This window comes from Eupeodes corollae, chromosome 2 (genome assembly GCF_945859685.1).
Source record: "Eupeodes corollae chromosome 2, idEupCoro1.1, whole genome shotgun sequence".
Taxonomy (NCBI): domain Eukaryota; kingdom Metazoa; phylum Arthropoda; class Insecta; order Diptera; family Syrphidae; genus Eupeodes; species Eupeodes corollae.
Window position 1 is genome coordinate 120901262 of NC_079148.1, and position 22351 is coordinate 120923612.

General features: G+C 31.7%; 2 protein-coding genes across 3 annotated transcripts in view; one reads left to right on the forward strand and one right to left on the reverse strand.

The window, feature by feature from the left end:
* The window catches only part of LOC129944342 (putative mediator of RNA polymerase II transcription subunit 26), a 94242-nt gene that overhangs the window by 36893 nt on the left and 34998 nt on the right, over nucleotides 1-22351 (forward strand). Inside the window, exon 2 of one of the 2 annotated variants that reach the window (XM_056053700.1) lies at nucleotides 2824-2850. The exons of the other annotated variant lie outside the window; for it this stretch is intronic. The gene's annotated coding sequence lies outside the window, so the exon portion shown is untranslated. The remainder of the gene's footprint in view (nucleotides 1-2823; nucleotides 2851-22351) is intronic. 2 annotated transcript variants of the gene reach the window in all.
* Nucleotides 7732-9046, reverse strand: LOC129944343 (ras-related protein Rac1). Its single transcript, XM_056053706.1, has 2 exons — nucleotides 8905-9046; nucleotides 7732-8817 (listed from the first exon to the last, which is right to left on the reverse strand). The coding sequence occupies exon 2, from the start codon at nucleotides 8521-8523 to the stop codon at nucleotides 7945-7947; it is 579 nt and encodes a 192-aa protein (XP_055909681.1). The 5' UTR covers nucleotides 8524-8817; nucleotides 8905-9046; the 3' UTR covers nucleotides 7732-7944.

The following is a 22351-nucleotide window of genomic DNA, read 5'->3' on the forward strand; positions in this document are numbered from 1 at the left end:
TAAGGTCTAGTTTAATTATCTGAACATTGGTTTTGTCTGACAGCTCAACAACAAACTAAATATTTGCTCTTTGGAGGGATGAAATAATAGAAACGTAAATGTCATTCAAAGCAACCTCGAAGCAGGCCCACCGTAACGCAGACGAAGCCGAAGCGTGTTTGTGATTCAGTCATAACACTGAGCGTCTAGAGATCAATTAACAGTATTGCCAGAAATGTGATTGTTAGCCATTTAAGGTTATCGGAAACTTCTTTTCCCATAACTTTGTTCCCACATTCGAAAAATTGGTATCGGGAATTTTTCGAAATTGGGAAAAAAAATTCCTATGGAAAAGTACCTATCGGCAAATTTTTTTTCTATGGGAAAATCTTGTGGTTTTCTCTCTGCATATTTCCCCGTTATTTAGTTGTCGGAATTGAAAGCGGAGCAAACAATGTAACCAATTCAAAAACAAAATAATAATGAAAATATTAATAAAAATGTATATTTAAAGCCGAATTCAACAAATAGTCACCAAGTTCAAGTTTTAATCAGTTTTAAAAAGGAGAAATTGGTAATGGTCTTAAAACAAATTGGTCTAAAGAAGATGTATCAAAATTTTGGAAAGAAGTAGAAAAAGAACTCAACAGTTTGGGCCTATTTGATAACCTTGATTTTTTTCTTTAAAAAAATAATTTAAAATATGGCTTGATAAAAAAGTACTTGAGGAAGAAAATGTCTGAAAACAAGAAACAAAAAAAGTAACCGGTGGAGGCCCAAACAAACAGTATAAATTTAGTGCGTTGGAGTATACGATAATACGAATTTGTGCCTTAGAAGAATCGGTGGAAGAATGCACAGACGCTTTAACTTTTATTCTCAAAGCTGAACATTGAAAACAGAACTTCAACTCCTCGTCCTACAGAAAAGCCAGAAAAAGGCATAACTTGTGACATCGCTTTGAAACGAGAAATTGAAATCCAAAATAACTCTGCAATAGGGTTAAAGAGGCAGTTGAGGCTATGAAGAAATGGAATACCATTTTAAGAAAACAAACAGGCCCAATGACAAAATAAGTGAGTTTCAGAAGAAGATGTTGGATGAAACCTCAAGGCACAACCTTGAAATGGAAGCGATGAGAACGCAGATATTTAAAGCAAAGCTCCAGTTCCAAAACAGTTTACTTAAAATCTCCTTATGAATCTTTGTCACCTTCGTTGTTCTCGTATTTCATCGATTAATAAAGAAAGGATATTCTTTGCATTTTTAACTATGGATTAGGTCTAGGACGAAAACAAACATTTTTTTTCACTAAGAACCGACTGTTAAATCATTCCAAAACTATGTTCGAAAATAAAAACAATTTTGCAATTTTTTATTATTTTCATGTTGACAAATTTGTTCCCAAGGAAAAAGAATTCGTTGGGGAATTCCCGATAGTAGGAACTTGCTCCCAGGAAGGAAAACATTCCTAGGGAAAAATATTTCCCAACGAATTCCCGATAGGGCTGATTGTCAGGCGAACTTTTGAGCTAAGTGATAAGTTTCAGCTAAGCTAAGCTAACCGTCTGCGTAGTTATATCCAACTCAATTTATTTTGAGGAACAATTTCCAATAATAATTGTTAACATGGTGAAATGTTCAAGAGGTTCCCATAATATAACGAAACAAAAGTTCAAAATTGTTTGCAATGCCTGAATATTTAATTTTGTTTAATATTTATTATTTTTCTAGTCACATGAATAAACATTTTAAGACTTTAAGACAAAATCTGCCAACCTTGTAAGAAGACAATTTGTTTTGGAAGATATTTGGCCATCGGCTGACTGATCGGACAGGATCTGACAATAGTCAGCACTTAGTTTAGCAAATGACTAATTTAAACAAAAAAAAATGATTCCAATAAAAGTGTACATACAAAAATCGTCATGTCGATCAACCACTTTAATCATATTCTTTTTTCTTTTTTCCACCGGCGAACTTTAACTCATTCTTCTTTGCCAAAGCCAATTTAATTATATTTCAACAAAACTAATTTAAAGTAAAATATTTACACAAAATACATTTTTAATCAAAAGCCTTGAATCTCTATAAAGTCTCAATCATAAATATATTATGTACCTTATTAAATATTAGAAATCCCGCCCAATTATTTCCAAAACATTAATTTATTTCACACTTACCTCGTTTACGATTCATTTATTATATCTAAAAATTCCACGAACACAAAAATGTTCATCTCGCATTCCCAAAGGCCTAATATATATAATTCGCACATATTTAATTTAAGATGTCAAACTGTCAAAGTGCAATTCAATTAAATGCATTTATAGCAGATAATAATTTACCAGACCAAACGACTGTCCATATATTCAGACCTAGGTACATATTTAGATAGGTACTGTATTCATAAGTTTGTTTTTATTTAATACACTGTATGTGCATAGTATTGGTTTGAATAACATTTAAAATTTAATTGTTTTAAAATTGAAACAATTTTTTATTTTAAATAGTTATGTAGATAATTTTGTTTATTTTTGATATTTTTTTCTTCTATGCACACACAAAATTATACTTACAAATCCTAGGGGTTATAGATTTAAAAATAATTAAGGGAACACATTGTTATGGGATAGCATTTATTCTTTTTTAGAAATGTAGGTATATACATTTTACTTGTTTTAAATAGAGAATAATAAATATAAATTTATGTTTTTTTTTTGGAAAATTTGGTTCATTTAGTTTAATTGCATAATTTAATAAATATTAAATTTAATTTCAACTTTTTATCAAATAAAAGAAGCTAAATAGAATATTAAATAAAATGCTTTTTTTTCTTTTCAGATAAACAATAATTTGTTAATTCAAATGGTAAGTTAAATAAAATAAATTACACAATATTAACATATACATAAGTGCAGACAAATAGAATAAATGCATGTAATTTAAATACTTACTTGAAAACTAAATTCTATAATGGCGCATGCCTCGACTTGAAATGCTTTACCAATAGATTTTTGTTTATATCTATTTAATTGGGTAAGATGGTCTTGAAACAATATCTCTAATATATTTGCAGCAATTAATTTACTTATTTCTTACGCTTTGCACTTCTAATATGGAACCTCATTTAATCCTAAAAAGGTTTAAGCTTGTGCAAAACTAGTTAAACCTTACACGTTTTGAAACTTACTTGTTGCTCTAACCTTTATTTAAATTAAAAAGAGACTTTTGGTAATGAAATTTAATTCACAACTTGTCCCATCTTCGAAAATTGCAATTTTGGATAGAGTTGAAAGTATCACTTGGAATGTATATACCCATAACAATAACCTTTCTATTGACCTTTTACAAAGACTCATGCATGGTACAACCTGGATCAATGCAATATGCACAGGACACTGTCGGATAGGAGCAGATGCTGCAAAGATGGACATTTCCCCCTACTCATTGCTAAAGTTGCAGGAAAAGAAATTCACGTAATTTGAAAATGTCCAGCCTTGTTCAGTTTAAGAATGCCATCATTCGGAAGGACATTCTTGAAAGATCTAAACGAACTTTCCGAAATGAAATTCAAAGACTACATTTCTTTTCTGAACGCGATAAAATATATGACTCTTTGAGATGTCATTATATCAACCCGTTGTAACATAACATAGCTTAGCCAAAGGTCTAACAAGAGCTGCTCTTGTGTTCCATCTCTTTTTACCTAAGAATTTTACCTTTTTCCTAAAGCGTTTTACAAGACAATCAATAAATGTTTTCATTAATTTCAACCATTTTTAAAAATATATTTTACTTCTTTGCGTGAAGGACCTTCCTAATTGCCTAACACATAATTTGTTGACGAATTTTTTTAATGTTTGCGAACTAGAAAATGTCGTCTAAAAGTCAGTTTCCTTCGGGTGACAAACCTTTCTAAAACATGATTTTAACTTCTTCTGGAGTAAAAAATCTTTGTTGCTTATCTTTGAGGTTTGGGAACAAGAAAAAGTTTACGTTCATTAAAATTTCAATTAGTTTGAATTTGCATGATAATGTGTTCCTCAACTTTCGGTAAGCAAATACTTAAATAGCTTTTCGAATTGAGAAGTTCTGCGTTTCTTAAGTGATGTTTCATCAGCTGTGATCATATTGAACAGCATTTTGAGCCACCACCATTGAAATTACTACATTTTGTTCTTACACATATCGTCATTGTCGTTTTTTGAGTGAGTACACAAGTTTGGGCATTCAAACGTGGACATTCTTTTTTCACAAATAACTTCTCATTAATGTTAGTCATACACAGTAATTTTTTTATTGGAGAGGTTCATACATTGCTGAGAAAAATTTACGAAGCAGAAACAATACCAACATAATTCAAAAAAATCAATTATCTTTCCACTCTTCAAAAAAGGTGACGCTAGTCTTGTATCTAACTATCGTGGGCTTTCATTTTTAGGTACCCTCCGCAAATTATTCACATTAGTTCTCCTAAATCGTCTCACTACTTCGATCGAAACTAACAATATATCAATGAATTCCAGAGCGCATATCGAACAGACTATAGCACTATTGATCAGATTTTTAATCTTTCATGCCTTATTCAGCCGCAACTAAGGCAGAATAAGAAACTTTATGCTTGGTTCGTTGACTTAAAAACTGCGTTGACAATATTAACAGAGAAGCTCTTATTCACAAACTTATAACATTGGACATCTCGATGAAAATGATTAAAATTATCAAACTTTTATATCAAGATACAAATGCAGCCGTCTGGGATAGTAGCAGTACCTCTAATTTCCTTGGAACGAGCAAAGGCGGTAAACAAGATTGCTTTTTGAGCGCTCTGTTTTTGTCTTGTTTTTTAATGACCTACATTCTGAACTGCCCATCGGAATACATGTTTAAAGAATGTTCTTTTGTATGCTGATGAAATTGTAATTTTGGCTGAGAGTCCAGCTTTACTTCAAACAATTATAAACAAGTTCAGCAACTACTGCGATAAATGGAACCTTGAGGTTAATCTTGAGAAATCTGAAATTGTTATTCTTAAGAATGGAGGTCGAAGAGCATTAAGTAAATAATGGAATTTCAAAGGTGTAGAAGTAAAAATAATAAACCAGTACAAATATCTTGGCGTCGTCTTTACATATAATATGTCTTGGTCTGAAAATCTGACAAAGAGGCTTGCAGCATCAAAAAATGCAATCAACGCAAACTGGTGTAAGTTCCTGAAAAATAAGTTAGTGCCACATTTAGTTTAAATTTAAAGTCCATGACTCAGCCTCTCAAGTATGGGGGTACAAAGAGTATATACAATGTTAAAAGCTTCAAAGGTTTTTCGTCAAAATATGTTTCAACCTACCAGGTAATACACCAAAATACGTTATAAACATCCAAACCGGTCTTCCAAAAGCTTTTGTTCCTACCCTTGAAATACATTTGAAATATTTGCGAAAAATTTTCAGTCTACCCAGCTCTAGATTACCACGCATACTTTCATCAGCAGTGCTTCGCTAAAATATTTATTAGCCCAATGGTCAGGCCTTTTCCGTGCGACTGGCATCGTTGTCAACTATGAATTAACTAATTTTGATTGGAAACATGTCCACACGCTTTTGATTAGTGCAGCGGCCTTAGTATGTACCTCGATTCTACAATGAAATTGCTCGAATTCGAAAAATTGGCTACTTTCTAACCAAAGAGAATTGAAGAGTTCTAGTAGTGCCAACTATATTATTATGAACTTTCGAATAACTGAGGAACTACCTAACTCGAAGGTAGTATTCAAATCAAGGCAAAATCGAAAATAATCACTCTACATCAAATGTGTTTGCGAGCGAATTTTTTTTTTTTGTCCAAGTGTAAGTAAAATGTTGAATATGAGTTTCATCTACCACCGAATTACACAGGAAATTCGTAATTTTTGCCAAAAACAGCGTTTGAACTTTCGTTTCTCTTCCTCATTAGTTTCAAAATTCATCATCAGCGGACACATGACTCTTTCAATTGAAGTTAAAACTTCGGCAAGTATTTTTGACATGGTTTGTTATGCAATTCCAGCGTTCTTGTCACCACCGATTTGGTTTTGGTAACCTCCTGTTGCCAAAAAATTCAATGCTGCTGATAATTTAATGATAATCGGAACAGCATTTTTTCATCTGCGAGTAGTCATGTCGGATAATATGGTGTTGAGTAACACCATAAATCCGTCTTTAGAAAGACTGGAGCTCTTAACAAAACTAAAACAAGTGTATATTTTTAATTAAGAATGCGTTCAAATAGTCTACCGTATATATGTATGTATATGTACAAACCTTTTCTCACTGAACTCTATTATTTTGGGATTATCTCTTATTCTTCTGCGTTTAATTTGCTCGTACCGTTCTTCATTTCCTTGAAAATTGAACCAAATCCCAACGGTGTCCATTTTTGTAATAATTTTTTTTGTCCAAAAATTTGATATATTTTTTTTAACTCGTTCGAAAGTTAAAATTTTTTTGAAAACAAGTTGGTATAACCGGCATCCGATTCTACTTCCATACGTAGTTAGATTTTAAAGTTACATAGTAGGGCGCCAGTATTAATAACGTTCTTATTTATCTAAGCTTTAGCTTAACAAAGAAAAATATAGAATAGCCACAGTCTTATAGAAGAAGTAGTTTTGAAAGTAAATTAAATTTGTATATAAACCAAAAATAAAGTTTAATTTTGGTGTATATGAGTTAAACACATAAAAAACTGATTTTATCAAACTAATTTTCAAGATTCCAGAGCCAAAAACAATGGAAGTTAGACAATATAAGGGACTTCATTTGCAGTCAACTTCATTCTTGAAACGTACATTATGACGAAGGCAACTAATTAGTTTTGTAAGTGTCATGAATTTACTTCACAAACCTTTCTTAATATTTACTCAGTCAAGCAACAAGTCAATAACGATCTGTATATAGCATTGTAATGAAATGATACTTATTTCTTTTCCAAACTTACAAGGAACTCTTTTACAGAAGCATGAAATGAAGTTGTGTAGAAAATAATTAAATCATAAAGTAATAAAGTTCAGCTCTCAGTTGAATAAAAAACAATATGATCAACTGTTATTTTGACAGAAGTTGACTTGACAAGATAGTTAGGCCGATTTTTCTTGAATAACTCTGCAGGTAAGGTCATTTTTTGGCAGCTAGCCAATGAGATGCTAGAACTTGCCTAATTTTCAAGTCCCTTATGTAGTGTGAACCTGCCCAATCTTAAAACTATTTTATTTATATATTTACAAAGATAGGTATATGTGCAACTTAGTTAAGAGTAAACTTCTTTTAACTTTCAACTTAAACATTGATTTTTTAATATCCAGCATCACATTTTATTTCTTAAAATCAAAACACAACTTATTTTTATATCTGTTATGAATTATTTTTATTTTATTCAGCAAATTTTTGTTTATTAGTTAATATTTTCTTGTTCAATAAGAAAAAAACTGTGTTAAATAAAAATCACGATATATGTATTTATTTTTGAATATAAAATCTGGAAGCTAAAAGGCAAGTGACCGAACAATGTTTGAGTTACCTTATTTAAAAGGTTTTCAGCATTTTAGTTTTTGTTTGTTTGTATTAATTTTTTATCGCATCATATATGATATTTCCCCCTCACTCTCATGATATATTTGACTTGATTAACTTTCATGCTAACTTTTCGCTGTCACTTTTAATAATAATTTCGACGATTAAAAACAAAAATAAAAAAGAAAACAAAGACAAAACATAAAAAGAAACTAACTATATACTTCAAATTGTTCACAGCAAAACAATAAATTAATTTAATTTAATTAATATGAAAAATAATAAAATGCATTGCTATGTTTCACAATTTTTGCTACCCCACCCAGAATCAGAATCAAAATCTTCATGATTATGAGTAGTGTTGGTTCGGTTTTTTTTTGTTCTGCTGCTGGTGATTGATGGATAGTGGCCTCCCTTAGAGCAGTGCGCACTTGCGTTTGGATTTGGGGCGCATCACCGGACACAACACCGACCTGATAGCCTCATCGAAGACAGTCTTTAGTCCTTTCTGCGTCAATGCTGAACATTCCAAATACTTGACAGCACCAATTTCCTTGGCCATGGCCAATCCTTGGGGATAGGTTATTGGTGATAGCTTCTTATCTTTTAGTTTTTCGATGGTTAGTTTGTCCTCGCGCAGATCCAACTTGGTTCCGACCAAGATGATTGGCACACTCGGGCAATGATGACGTACCTCGGGATACCACTTCGCCCGAACGTTCTCAAACGAGGCTGGATTGACCAGCGAAAAGCAAATTAGGAAGACATCGGTTTGTGGATAGGACAATGGTCTCAAACGATCGTAGTCCTCTTGTCCAGCTGTATCCCAGAGGCCCAGGTTTATGGGCTTGGCATCGACCATAACATTTGCAGAGTAGTTGTCGAACACCGTCGGGATGTATTCTCCTGGGAAGGCATTTGTTGTGTAGCTAATCAGCAGACAGGTCTTACCCACGGCTCCATCGCCCACAACCACACACTTTATAGCTTGCATTGTTCTTGTTGAGTATTTTCAGTGTTTTATTTTTGTTCTATTTATTTTTTTCTTACTATTCAGCCTTTCAATGTCACAATCACAACAACAACAACATCGACAACCGATAAAGTAGATAGGTACTTCACAGATTATGGCAAGAAGGCAAAGGTGAGGTTTCTGCGAATGGGAATTTAATTCTTCGTATGTCGTTCTATTCGGATATGGAACTTGTTTCCCTTTTTCAAATCGAATGAAGCTCAGCACCAGCACCAGAATTTAGTTAAGAAAAACGCCACAAACACGAAAATATCTCTGGAATTAAATTCCTAATTAAATTGTTTTCTCAACCAACAAAAGAATCTCATTCAATTAGATGGAAGTATAGAAAAAAAAACACACCCAAGCTGATCGCACTTTGTTCGAAAACTACCACGATAGATGATAGACGACGACGACGTCTCTGTTAGATAGACGATACTGTTCTTACATCCGATGACATTTGAATGAATCGACGACGTAGAAAGAAAAAACCAATTCCACGGAAAATAAGGGTTGTGCTACTCTAGTTTTCCAGTTTGCCATATGAGCAGTTGCAAGTTAATACATCTCTCGCTTTACTTCGCAAATACTTTTGGTTCGTTTTAACTCGAGAGAGAAGGGTAGATGCAGGTGAGGGACAAAGAGAGATGTATATATGATCATTTTCGAGTGCATGCGTGGTTGACGTTCGTTGAGTTTGTTTGTGTTTGATGTTCATAAAAATGGTTCTGGTTCTGAGTCACCCGCAACGAAGGATTTTTGGCTGACATTTAGATTCTCGTATTCACTGGGGGCAAAGTAAACTGTGAACGTGATCGCGATAGGATGAACAGAATGAACAAAATATCAAAAATGAAAATGACATAAGCATTGACAGATTAATGTCGAAGTGTGTATTGCTCACTCTGTTGTTTGTGTGAAAGATCTGGTTGTCTCAATTTAGTTTTAATGTTATCTCATGATACACCAGCAACAAGCAGCGGACCACCTTCGAACTTCTATAGCAGTGGGATGTTATAATATTGTTGGTTGTCTGATGTGTCATGTCTTTTTTCGTTGATGTGTAGTTTGATAGATAAGGGTTAGATCGCATGGGTGTTTATTTGTTGATTTGAGAGTTACCAGATATGTTTCGTTTAAGCTAAAAATAATGCGTACAGTTTCGTAGATTCATTTAATATAAATACAGATGTGTGTCTTGGAACTCTTAGAAAATTGTATGTATTTAGAAAATTAATTCATCATCATTAAACTTCATTTTTTAAATACATTTATTGGACACTAACGCAAACGTCTGATTAATTAAATTAAATTCTTAAGAATATTCTGTTTTCAAAATTTTAATAAAATCAAATGAACAATTTTAATTGGAATTAGGTACTTTATATCTCCCATTTTTCACAGAAGGTAGCAATAATATAATCGATACTTTTCTTGGAAGGATTTTGAAGGATGGTTTTTTGTTAATGGTAAATAGTTCCTACTTTTCGATACCTAATTTTAAGCCTAAGGATTTTATTGCTGGTGAAAGAGACGATCAACAGGAAAACAAGCTTAGAATAGTCAAATGGTATTTATTGCTTAGATATATGTCAATGGGCAAATATAGTTAAAAATTAAAAAAAAAACGCTTATTTATCCGATTTGTGTAAGGAATGTATAAACACAAGAAATCTATCACATTTTTGCATACAACGAGATTGGCTTTAAATAATTCTAATTAATGTTGCTTAATGTAGAGTCAGACTCTCAAACAAATTTGACAAACGAGCTTTGATTGAAGAGAATTTGAAAATCTGAATGCTTCAATAAACGGATTGTCAAATTTGATGGTTGGATAGGAAAATATTTGGAAATTCTTCTAGTTTGACAAACCATATTTTATAACGTGAGTCTTGGATGCAATAGGTAGTTGCCTAACTTCACTCCTTTTTATTTTCAGTAGAACAAAAATATGCTTACAGACTGTTTTTAAACATTTGATTTTGTTATCATCACCCTTTAAAATAGCCTTATAAATAACTAATTTTAAAATGAAACAATCAATAAAGATTGTTTTTCAAAAAAGTACGGACCGACTAAGGCGGCGGTTAAAAATTAACACAAAACGGTAACCTTTTGAGGATGATAAACCTGGTGAGCCTCGCGTGGTCCTATATAAGGCAATTTCGGTTGTTAACAGAGCTACTTATGCAAAAATGCGCCTCGTCACTAAAGATGATTTTTTGGAAAAAATTGTTGTCCTCTTCAAAACGATTCGGAGCCCAGTCAGCGAACAAACGGCGTTGTCATGAACTTTGAGCTCTGTGGTCAGTTGGACCTTTCCTTGGTCGGTGGATTAGGCCACCAAATGTTTAAGAGTCGACTTGTGAAGGACCACCAAGTCTACCATAAAATAGGCACATTGCGCGAAATGTTTGCTCATTTTTATAACAAAGTTTAATCATTTAAACGTGCTGTTCAACGTGTAACTTGCCATGATGATTTGGCATAAACAACTGAATAATAAATAAAAGATTTGACAGATGTCACCAAAACAAATGGCCGCCATGGGGCGCCAAAATTAACCCGCGTCAATTGAGAAACCCTTGATACAAAAATCTGTTAGCAAAGGCCAAAACCTCAGCTACTTTCGTAGAAGACAACTGTGAGATTTAGAGGTCATTTAAAGTTGACAATTTATTAGGTAATCTGTAGTCTTATTTTTTTGGACAATATTTCTCACTTTCGGCGTTCTTAATTTAATAAGCTACAATCAGAAAATAGTAAAAAATGGCTTAAATTATAGTTTTAGATAATAATATAAAAATATGCGATCGTAAAAGTGGTCAAATTTATTTTTAGTTCACTCTTACTCGTACAATCAAGTTTCAAATTTTGTTTTCTGTTTGTCCTAAGTTAAAAAAACGCGTAACTTTGTCACAAAAACAAAATTGTTGGTTATTAGATTCGAAACCAATTTCACAGTAATCTCAAATCTAATAAAATGACAGCTTAGTTATCAAATTGTTTTAGAACACTGTTGTTCAGCAAGGTATGGTCTAACTATTTAATTTGGATGTCTCCCTATGAAAGCATTCCAAGATTCCAACAGTTTTCTAAATATGCCATATTTAAGACCTAAAACACAACAGTTTAGGGGGTTTTTAGTGCATTTCGCGCAGAAATGTAAGAAATTGTTTTGAAACGTTGTTTTTTCCAAAAACTAAACACACTTTTCTTGTTTTAATTTCTATTAATGCGAAGAACGCTGCAAAAATTAAAAAATCCAGAAAATTAGAGAGGATCTGATATTCAAAAATGTCGGGCTTTTTTGACGTAGTTTTTTCTAACTCAATTTTCGGGAGTTTCTTATTACTCTCGTTATCAATCTGCTTACTCGTATTTTGATCTTAGATCAAACCTAAAAATTGTAGAGATAAAAAGATTTGGCTCTTGGATTTAAGGATATAGTTTTTAAGTATCTACATAATTACTCTAAAAAATTAAATTAAAACAAAGTCAGGTAGGTAAACAAATAAGTTCTGAAGAAAAGTTTTTGTAGCACTCACAAATTACACGTTTTAAAGCTTCAATATCAATAGATATGAAACGTTTATTATCTTTTCATTTAGCCATTAGTTAAACAAAAGTGTCACTTGATTTTGGATATTTGTATTATTGAAAATCGTGTTTAAATCTCACTTCTAGAGCATCCAAAGGAATTTCACTTCAAAAGTATATTTATTTAATTTTTTAAGATCTTTTGTATTCAACAGAAAATCAATTTTAAAAGAAATGAAATGCACGACTAAGTCACAAGAACGTGATAATTGCTTCCAAAAAGTCTGTTTAAAAATATTTCCTATATTGTAAGATTTAAAAATGTACCTGCAAAATAAGTTTTTCTCAAAAATTTAAATGCCATTTTATTTGTCAAAAAATCTAGATTGACCTATTTTTTCGAAAATCATTTTAAATTTTGTCTTAAAAATATTTTTGTTAAGCACTAAATAAAGAGCTTATATGAATATGAACATTTTAAATTTAAATTTCACCAAAAAATATTTTGAATTTTCTGAGATATCGAGTTTTGTAAACAAAATAAGTATTTTTTTAACAATCAAAACAAATTAAATTTTGTATCATAAAAATCATCATCAATTTGATCATTGACAAGAGTTTGCACAGAGAAGAGTTTTTGAGAAAACTTAAACACAAAATAAAGGTTTCATGAGAGGTAACCTTCTGGTGCAATACGAAAATATGTTTTTCTTGTAGAAAGAAGCCAAATTAAGAACACAAAATTTAGAGAAAGTTTTAGAAATATAATATGAAAAACGCCTTACACTAATCGGCTGAAAATCTTCATTTCAATCAACACAATTGTTTGGACTGTAGGGGACAGGAAAGACAGACAGACGGAAGAAGTCGGGGCACCCACTTTTTTCGACTTCTCTACCGTCGTCATGTCATATTTGAATAAAAGCTCTAGTTTGAAATTGTTTACTATGCAAAACTTACTATATAGTTCCTATATGTCACAGTAAAAATCACGTCAATAATAAATTTGTATGTGTGTCAAAAAAATGTCATAATAAAATTGAAGCCTAGTTTAAGGAATTTAAAGGCAACTTAATATAAAATTGATGATCTCTTATTCAAGGTTTATTCTTAAGAACCTGAATATTTGGTCTTTTTCTTATAGAAACAATTTTTATGAAAATAATTTAAAGCATGACTAGTTTTTTATTATTCTAAATTGAGTTAAAACAAAAGTTTTAGCAAACCACTTTTTAGTTAATGTCGTTAAATTACTAATAAATCTTTAGATGTATTCTTTACTTATACAACTTAACTGCATAAGCTTTATGGCTCATATGACCCCACTCTAGATCGTACATTGGTCAAAAGTTGATGAATTTGTGCTGTGTTTTTGGAATAGGGCTGAACATCCGATTCATATTATGTTCTTGGTCCAATCTTCTGTCAAAAGTAGTACTTTTAGCAACCGAGTTAGGGAAGTAAAATGCAATTGTTGTTTTCATATACAAAAAATAAAAAAAGGTTGGGATGCGACCCACACTGATAACTTCCCATCCCGTCTGTCGATTTGTCTTGCTTAAAAGTTTGTCTATATGTACTCGTATCAATTTTTACCAAATTTGCGTCTATTTTTTGTAGATTTTATTTTTTATGAAAAAAACGGACTGTTGGATTTTTATATAAAAATTACTGAATATCGAAAACAATATTTTCTGTGAAATAAAATAAGTTTAAAGCCAATATTTTTAATTTTTGAAAAGCTATTTGAGTCGAAGTAAATTTTTACCAAGTTTTAGTATTGTTTTTTTTTAGAGTTTTATTTTTTGTAAAAAAACTGTCAATTCGATTTTTTTCAAAATTATATCGAATGTTGAAAACAATATTTCTTATAAGATAAAATTAGTTTGAAGCCAATATTTCAAATTTTTGAAAAGATATTTGAGTCGAAAATCAATTGTTACCATCTTTTGTTAATTTTGTTTTATGTTTTTAATTTTTGTACAAAAACTGTCAATTAGATTTTTTTCAAAATTTTACTGAATGTTGAAAACAATATTTTTTATAAGATAAAACTAATTTGAAGCCAATAGCTACAATTTTTGAAAAGATATTTGAGTCGAAGATCAATTTTTTACCAACTTTTATACATTTTTTTAGGTCTTTATTTTTTGTAAAAAAAGAGTCAATTCGATTTTTCTCAAAATTTTTCTGAATGTTAAAAACAATATTTCTAATAAGATAAATAAGATTGAAGCCCAAATTTCAAGTTTTTGAAAAGATATTTGAATCGATATTTTTTTATTTTTTTTTTATAAAAAAAAACTGTCAATTCGATTTTTCTCAAAATTTTACCAAATGTCAAAAACATTATTCTCCGTTGTACAAAATTGTTTTGGAGATGAAATCATATTTAAGTCTTAAAATTTTGAAGGTGACAGTTTTTTTTTAGATTTATAAAAAAAAACCGTTAAATGGAATTTTTCCAAAAAAATAAACTTCTTTGGTATCACATTACAGTTTATTATATAAAATTTAATTCAAGTCTCTAGCGTTTTTGGTTCGTAAGATATTTAGGGTTAACCAAAATTGTCACCTTTTTTCAAACTGCTATGGGAAAAAAACCACCCACGCAATTGTCTTGAGAGCTCTTTCTGCCTTATTATCTAAATAACAAAATTTATTTGAAATCGATATCTCTTGTGGTTCTTGAGCTATGGAGGACGAAAAAAACGTCGCGAGCGTACGGACGTACGGACGTACGAACCGCCCGACATATTATAAGCCCAGTTCGCTTTTAAGTTATATGGGCCCAGGATTTTCTGTTATTTTCTTGATGATGCTTATAGGATTCTTTGAAATGCTAATAACCTTCAAAATGAGCCCCATATCATATATATTATGAGAATTATAAAAAAAAACCAAAGGTACATATTTCAGTTGCTACAGAATTCCAAAGTAATAATAATCATTTTCGTTGTTATTGTTAATAATCTAAAGCAAATATAAATTCTTATCTCTTATCTCAAAGTCTGCCAATTTATAATTTTCCATTTTATTTTCCAAATGTAAAGAAATAAAAAACTCAATTCAAAGAGTCAATTTTATTCATTCGGCCTTTAAATAGAAAAATTCCAGAAAGAAATTTAAATGTATAATATTCTTCCCCACAACATGCGACTAAAAGACAGAAAGCTGCATCTGACTGACTATTCATCTGGTAAACGGCTTAAAAAAGAATTCCCAAATGAAAAGACCTTTTTCACTCATAGCTATACCCCCTCATCACTTATCTGAAAATCCACCATGTAAGTGAGTGCATTTCCCTTGAAAGTAAGCAAACATCGCGTCGCTATTCGACTTGACATGACAAAAAAAAATTCACGAAACAAAATGCAAACAGGTCCTTAGAATGTGCCACAGACAAATAACCAAATGTAAAGGTAGGTAATGTACATATTACGAGGAGTAGGTATATTTTTTTAAGCACAACATCATGAAGGAAGATTTTTTCATATGAGATGTCGATAAGAATTTTCCATGGATATCGCATGGCCACTATAGTCCTGTATGAAAAGGGCTTTTCCTGCAAGCCTTACAATAACATGTGCCACATGAGACATGATACTATACCCAGTCAATGGGTCGACCCATCAAAGGGTAGGACAGGAGTAAAAAAAAAATCCTTTCAACCATGAATGAGAACAACAAGAGGAGCTTGTGCTGCAGGCCTAGAATATCCTGAATATAAATTTCTCTTGATGGTAAATATAAGTTGGATGGTTTCATAAACAAGATGACAACGACACCGGCCACACGAGTACGAGTATGATGATGATGATGTAGACTATGACGATGATGAGGATGTCTGGCAGAGTCTCCATCATACCTATCTAAAGTATAGGTATACAAAATAAGCAACTTTCGTGGAGGTTATCTTAAGTCTTCTAAACCCCCACCATATTGAATATTTTTAACCCGAAAAAAAAAACAAAACGAATCGAAAACTCAAAACTCAAAACTCAAAACACATTTAGTTCATCATTTTATTTGAAATGGAAAAAAAGCTGAATATTTATTTATGGTTTTCTTTTACTACAATATAGTTATATTTTTGTGTTTCTGAAAACCGAACCCTCTTAAAATCGCAAATACTGCTTCTTTTTTGGTTTTTGTGTTATTGAAGGTAGGAACATAATAACGATGTTGTTATACAATGATGCTGAACAAAAAATACATGCATATTAAAGTGAACTATTTGCAGCAGCCATCAGCATTGAATTCAAGGAAAAATGAATGACGAAGCTACAACCAACACCACGACGGATACTAGCGATACAGTAGCTTCAGAGAAAATAAATATGACAGTATTTTTGACAAGAAAAACGCAAAACTTCAATAGAAAAACCAACTTACATATCTGACACACTTTTTTCAACGAATTAAAAAAAGAGTTTATTTCTAACAATCCAGCCTCAGCTTAATTTTAAAGTGATTTAAGGAAAGTCACAAAAAAAAAACAACTTGAAAGCGGTTGTACCATAAAATCAGTAGTGACTTTTGAAATCTACAACTTTTCGTGGCCGAATTTGAGATTTTAAAAGTCTCCACTCATTTACATTTATCATTATGGTCCATGACGATTTAGACATGTCAAAATCGAATAGTACTACCGGAACCAGGTATTAACAAAGAACTGAAAAATAGTTGTACTCTTACACTATCCATTCATCTACTGAGCTTGCTTAAGGCTTCATATAACCTATAAAGACAAGCTTAGTAGTTTGTTATATAAGTATGCTAAGACCAAAGCAAAAGCCATAACTCTTTCTTCAACCAGCTTACTGTTTAGTTCTTGTGGGAACTTTAATTTTTGATGAGATATAAAACCTGTTCTATTCAAATAACAAGTCTTGCGGAAGTGTTTAAATTTCTAAAATCCCGTTTTTAAAAAATCCAGAAAAAAAAGTTGTAAAATCCCTTCTTCTAAAATACGATATTTTGAAATTCCGTCTTTTCAAATTCCCCTTAATCAAAATCCATTACAATCCATTACAATCCCGCTTTTGAAAATCCCGTCAAATCCCGACAATCTAGTCTTTTTTTTACAAAATACGTACATTAAACTAAATAACAATGGGGGTCAAAGTTTTGAATGATAAGTTACTTGACTAGAATATTATAAAATCGTAATTTGTCTTGCTTTAAATGTACAGAAACATCAATGTTTGTTTACAATATTAACTCTTACATAAACAATATGCATCTTACAGCAAATCTTCCTCTCGTTTACGGGTGTACCAGTGTTGTTGACTGTGTTATTTTTTTAATTCGTTTTATTTTGTTATAAATGTGATTTTGCAGTAAAAACTAGATGTTAAGTTTAAAAAAATCACCTGTTTTTTAAAATCAAACAACTTGTTTTTATTTTAAAATCGGGATAGTAACAAAACGGGATTATAAAACCAGTATTTTAAGAAACGGGATAACAAAAAGCGGGTTTATAAAAAATCGGGATGATAAAAAGCAATATTATAAAAAAACGGTATTTTAAAATCGGGATATTAAGAAACGGGAATATAAAAACCGGGACATCGAACCCACCCTGTAAAAACCATGGTGAGTTTAGCATTCGAAAAATCTGCCATGACATGGCAGAGAGGTCAAAAAAACTGTTCCACCAATTTTGTCTGTCTGTCCACGGCGTTACATAATTTTCCATCCCGTTTGCAACTTATTTTTCTTAAAAATTTGCAGGTTTTCGTGATTTCGAAATCTATTTTTGTTAACGAGATTTTTAGTCGAAAACCAATTAAAGACGCATTTCTTAAAAGTTCTTATGTCTTGTATAAACACAAACAAATTAGATGAATGAAATATATTAGTCAATATCTTCTATTGTTCACGAGATATCGAGAACTGAACAACAATTTTAACTAAATTCGCGTACTATTTTTGTAAGTTTTAATTTTTTATGAAAAACGAACGGACTACTCTATTTTTGTAAAAAAATGACAAAAACAATACTTTCTGTGAGATTAAATAATTTTTAAGCCAATATTATAAATTTTTGAAAAGATATTTGAGTCGGAAGTAAATTTTTAGCAAGTTTTAGTATTGTTTTTTAGGTTTTTATTTAAAAAAAAATCAATTCAATTGTTAAAAACAATATTTCTTATAAGCTTAAATTAGTTGGAAGCTATAATCTCAAATTTTGGAAAAGATATTTGAGCCGAAAGTCAATGTTTACCAACTTTTAGTAAAGTTTTTTTTTTTTTAAGTTTTTATCTTTTGTAAGAAAATAGTATTCGATTTTTCCCCAGATGTCAAGAACATTATTGTTCTATGTACAAAATTATTTTGGAGATAAAATCATTTTTTGTTCATAAAATATTCGAGGTGACAAATATTTTTTTTCAGTTTTTTTTTATTTATAAAAAACCGTTAATTGCAATTTTCTAAAAATAAATTAGTTTGGTATCACGTTACAATATATAATTTAAAATTTTATTCAAGTCCCTTGCGTAATTTGTTTGTGAGATGTTTTGGGTTCTTTAAGTTACTGGTTAAAAAAACCAGCCACTCAGTTTTTGGCAGTGCTTTCTGCACAATGCTCTGTATAACACAATTTATTTGAAGTCGATACTGGTTCCTGAACGACGAAAAAACGAATGTACAGACGTGCCTATACACACGCATGCAAAGACATCTTTCTAAAAATCTTTTATTTCGATTCTCTGGACCTTGAAACTTCGAGAAATTTCAACATTTCCAATGCGACAAATCGGACCGATTACAATAACTTCCTATGTGAAGTTAAAAAAAAAGTTTTTCTTGCAAATTACATGATATTTAAACTTTTGAACATTAACTTATTTTAAAGGTATATTTTTAAATCTAAAAGTAAAGCTACTATTTTAAAACAGACTATTTGGTTACATCATCAAGTTTCTATAAAATAATAACTTTGTTCCACTTTACTATTTTTACTAAACTACGTTCCAGATGAACAAATGTTGAAATACAAATAATAAAATGTATTTGGGCCATTTCTTCTTTATTTGTCCACATTAAATGCTGTGTCACTATTTCTCCAGTTTTCCATTGAAAATAATAACTACATATCTATAGTACTAGTATTGAGTTAAAACTACACTACGACACGAAACAAGAAAATCCTATATTAGTTGGAATCCTACAATTCTATGATTTGATGCAAAGTGTAAACTTTCAGAACTCCCCCAACTTATTCACCTTAAAAAATACTCCGTATTGGTACAATTTTTCCTTAGAATTTTCATCAAAAAAAGGATTGAAAAACCATCGTCCTTTGGAGAGAATTCCACAAGAACTTAACTAAACTAAAAAGTGAAATTCAAAGCACACGCCACAAAAATACATACAAAACAGAGCATCCTCGTGCAAACGTACGTATCTTACGTTTTACCGCGTTCTTCGTTGTGATGGAGAAAAAAAAAATAAAGGCAACAAAATGAACGAAAATTCAGGACACTCTCTCTCTTTTCTGCAGTTTTGCATTGAAATGGTACTAACTTTTAGGTTAAGACAATATTTACCATATGTGCGGCGGGCATATTTATGGCATCCGGCATCCTTTTATCGAAGAAAGGGAGTTATATCTTTTGCAAAATGTGTATTTCCTATAGTACCATATCAAGCCAGCCAGGCTAGGCTAGGGGCCATCATCCAGGCAACCAACAGTGTAGATAGATGTAGAATAGCGCAACAGCCGTACGGGACATAAGTTAATTCATCCTGTGGGACATTCATACTCTTGTATTTTGCATCCTTATTCTCGTACACACAAGTCAAGTTGTGTGTAGCTATATGTTTGGTTTTATTACCATTTTTTTCAACTTGTTTTTCCTGTTAAGCACTTTCTAAATATTCCTTAAAGTCCTTAAAAACGATACAGACACACATCAACGCTCCATTATACACAATATGCCGATCCATTTAATTTCATCCTGTTAACCCAAATCGCAATTGAATGTGTTCGCAGACTGTTAATTCATTTCATACCTCATACTAGAACTTCTGGCTTTTCATAAGACTATAAATGTTGTGGGTACATAACGTACCTAAGTATATGGCTTTAAGTACGTAGGGTAACTTGAATAAAATGTTGTTCTTTTTCTCATTTTTATTTTATGTAATTTTGAAAGATGTTACCATTTAAGGACTTATACAGACACATTAAGGTGTTATAAGAAGCAATGGGGCTTTAAGTAGCCTAGAAATCATGAGAAGAGGTGGAATGTGGAATAAATTACTTGTTACTTTTACTTAATATGAAAACATGTAAATTGAAATTATTAAATGAAACCATCGTATCGTATTCTTCGTCTTGACTGAAGTAAGATTCTGTGTTAAAAAGAAACATCCCCTTTGCATTTAGGTTTTTTCACCCAGATACCTTCGTATGTTTGTATTTTAAAGCTTTCTTTTAAATCATACAATTATGTCAAAGAGAAATTAGATTTTCAACAAACTAGAAGACACAACTTAATAAGAAAACTGTTGTTCTGAACTGTATTTGTTTTTCAACTTTAGTGTTTTAAAAAAAAAAACTTTCTGAAATTTTATTTATTTAGTTTTTACAGAAACTTTGTTCTCAAAAATCACTACGGCCTAGAGATCTTTTAAGTACTTTTACTTGATATTATATGTGCTCAAAAATACATTACTTATATGCGTCTACAATGCATTCGAAATATTGTAGCAAATATTTGTAACTGAAATTGATATTTTCAACAACAAATCAAATCTTCTATTGATGCTGATGCAACCATAGTTACACCTGCTCTACGAGTATAATTGCAACTGAAAACCTCCGTCAACCATTGTGATTCACCAAAATGTAATACCCATACCCTATTTGTATTGTTTTATAGTACCGTTTGCCTAGTGCAGGCTCACCCTCAAAAATTACTAGAAAATTTCAGTCAGAGGTTAAATGAACGAAATGCGCGTATCCCACAAACAAACCCATCAACCGTGTTTGTACACAAATATATTAAATGCCCTCACATTCCATTAAACAACAAAAATGGTAAGGTGATAAACCGTGATGCTGCTGGCGTAGCATGGCGTGGCGTGGAATGGCATAGCATGCCATGGAATGGATGGCGTGACGCGCTGATGCCCTAAAGAGACACCAATGCAAATTGTGTTGATAAGTGGATCGATTGAGGTTAAACGTTTACGCTTTCACGGAACCATACCTCCAGCTTCAGAGTATAAGCCACACATAACATTTCGTCCAACAACAAAAACAACAACAACAAAAACAGTCAAACAAACAAATCATATAACAAAGTCGCACTTCTCACACTCCTTCTCCTCCTCCTCTTACCATCATCATCAACACAATGAAATTATAAATTTCATTTCCGGAATTGGGCGTCTCGTCCGTCCGGTCCGTTGGCCATTTAAAAAGTTAAAATGTCCGCTAGCTACGTCGCGTCGGTGTAACTGTATATTACGGCTATAGCTTGTGGGATGATGGGACAAGCCGATCCGTGATGAGTATTATGTTAACTATATCAACCCCAATCTACGCACGACTGCGATTTACCCTCCAAATAGTATCTGATTGTTGACCGGTGTGTTTTTTTTGTTTTTGTGGGATGAGATAGGGACAAGGGCAAAGTTGGAAAGCCAACTCTATAGACTGACCAAACGACCGACATGGACGCACAGACGCATGACTGCATCATCATCATCAGCATCAGCATCATGAGAAAATCCTTTTGGCAATGATTTATTGTCTGGCAATCGTGGCAATAGTGGAATTGTGCAAATAATTAATTCCAGCAATTATCATTGTTATGATTGTAACAGGTTTTTGCAACTTTTTATTGTCTATAAATAGTATACCTATGTGTACATAGAGGTAGGTACATATATCAAAAACAACAACAATAACAATAATAACAAAAGCCACATAAAAAAATATAAATATTATAAGCATGAACTTGTGTTGAAGTGAAATTGAGCAATAAATATCATAAAGTCCAGCGACATCCTTGTCGTCTGGCTTGGCTTGGCTAGGTTTCGGTTTAACTTGGCTATATAAATGGCTAGAGATGAATAATATACCTACCCACATAGAGTTAAGGGTTGTTATGTCAATTTTTATATGAGAGCGACAACGACGCGACGACTGAAGGGGGGTTGTAGAAGGTCAGAAAAGAATAATGCTGGAATTTTGCCTGACAGACAAATATTTTTAGTGAATTTCCAAATGAATTTCGCAAATTAT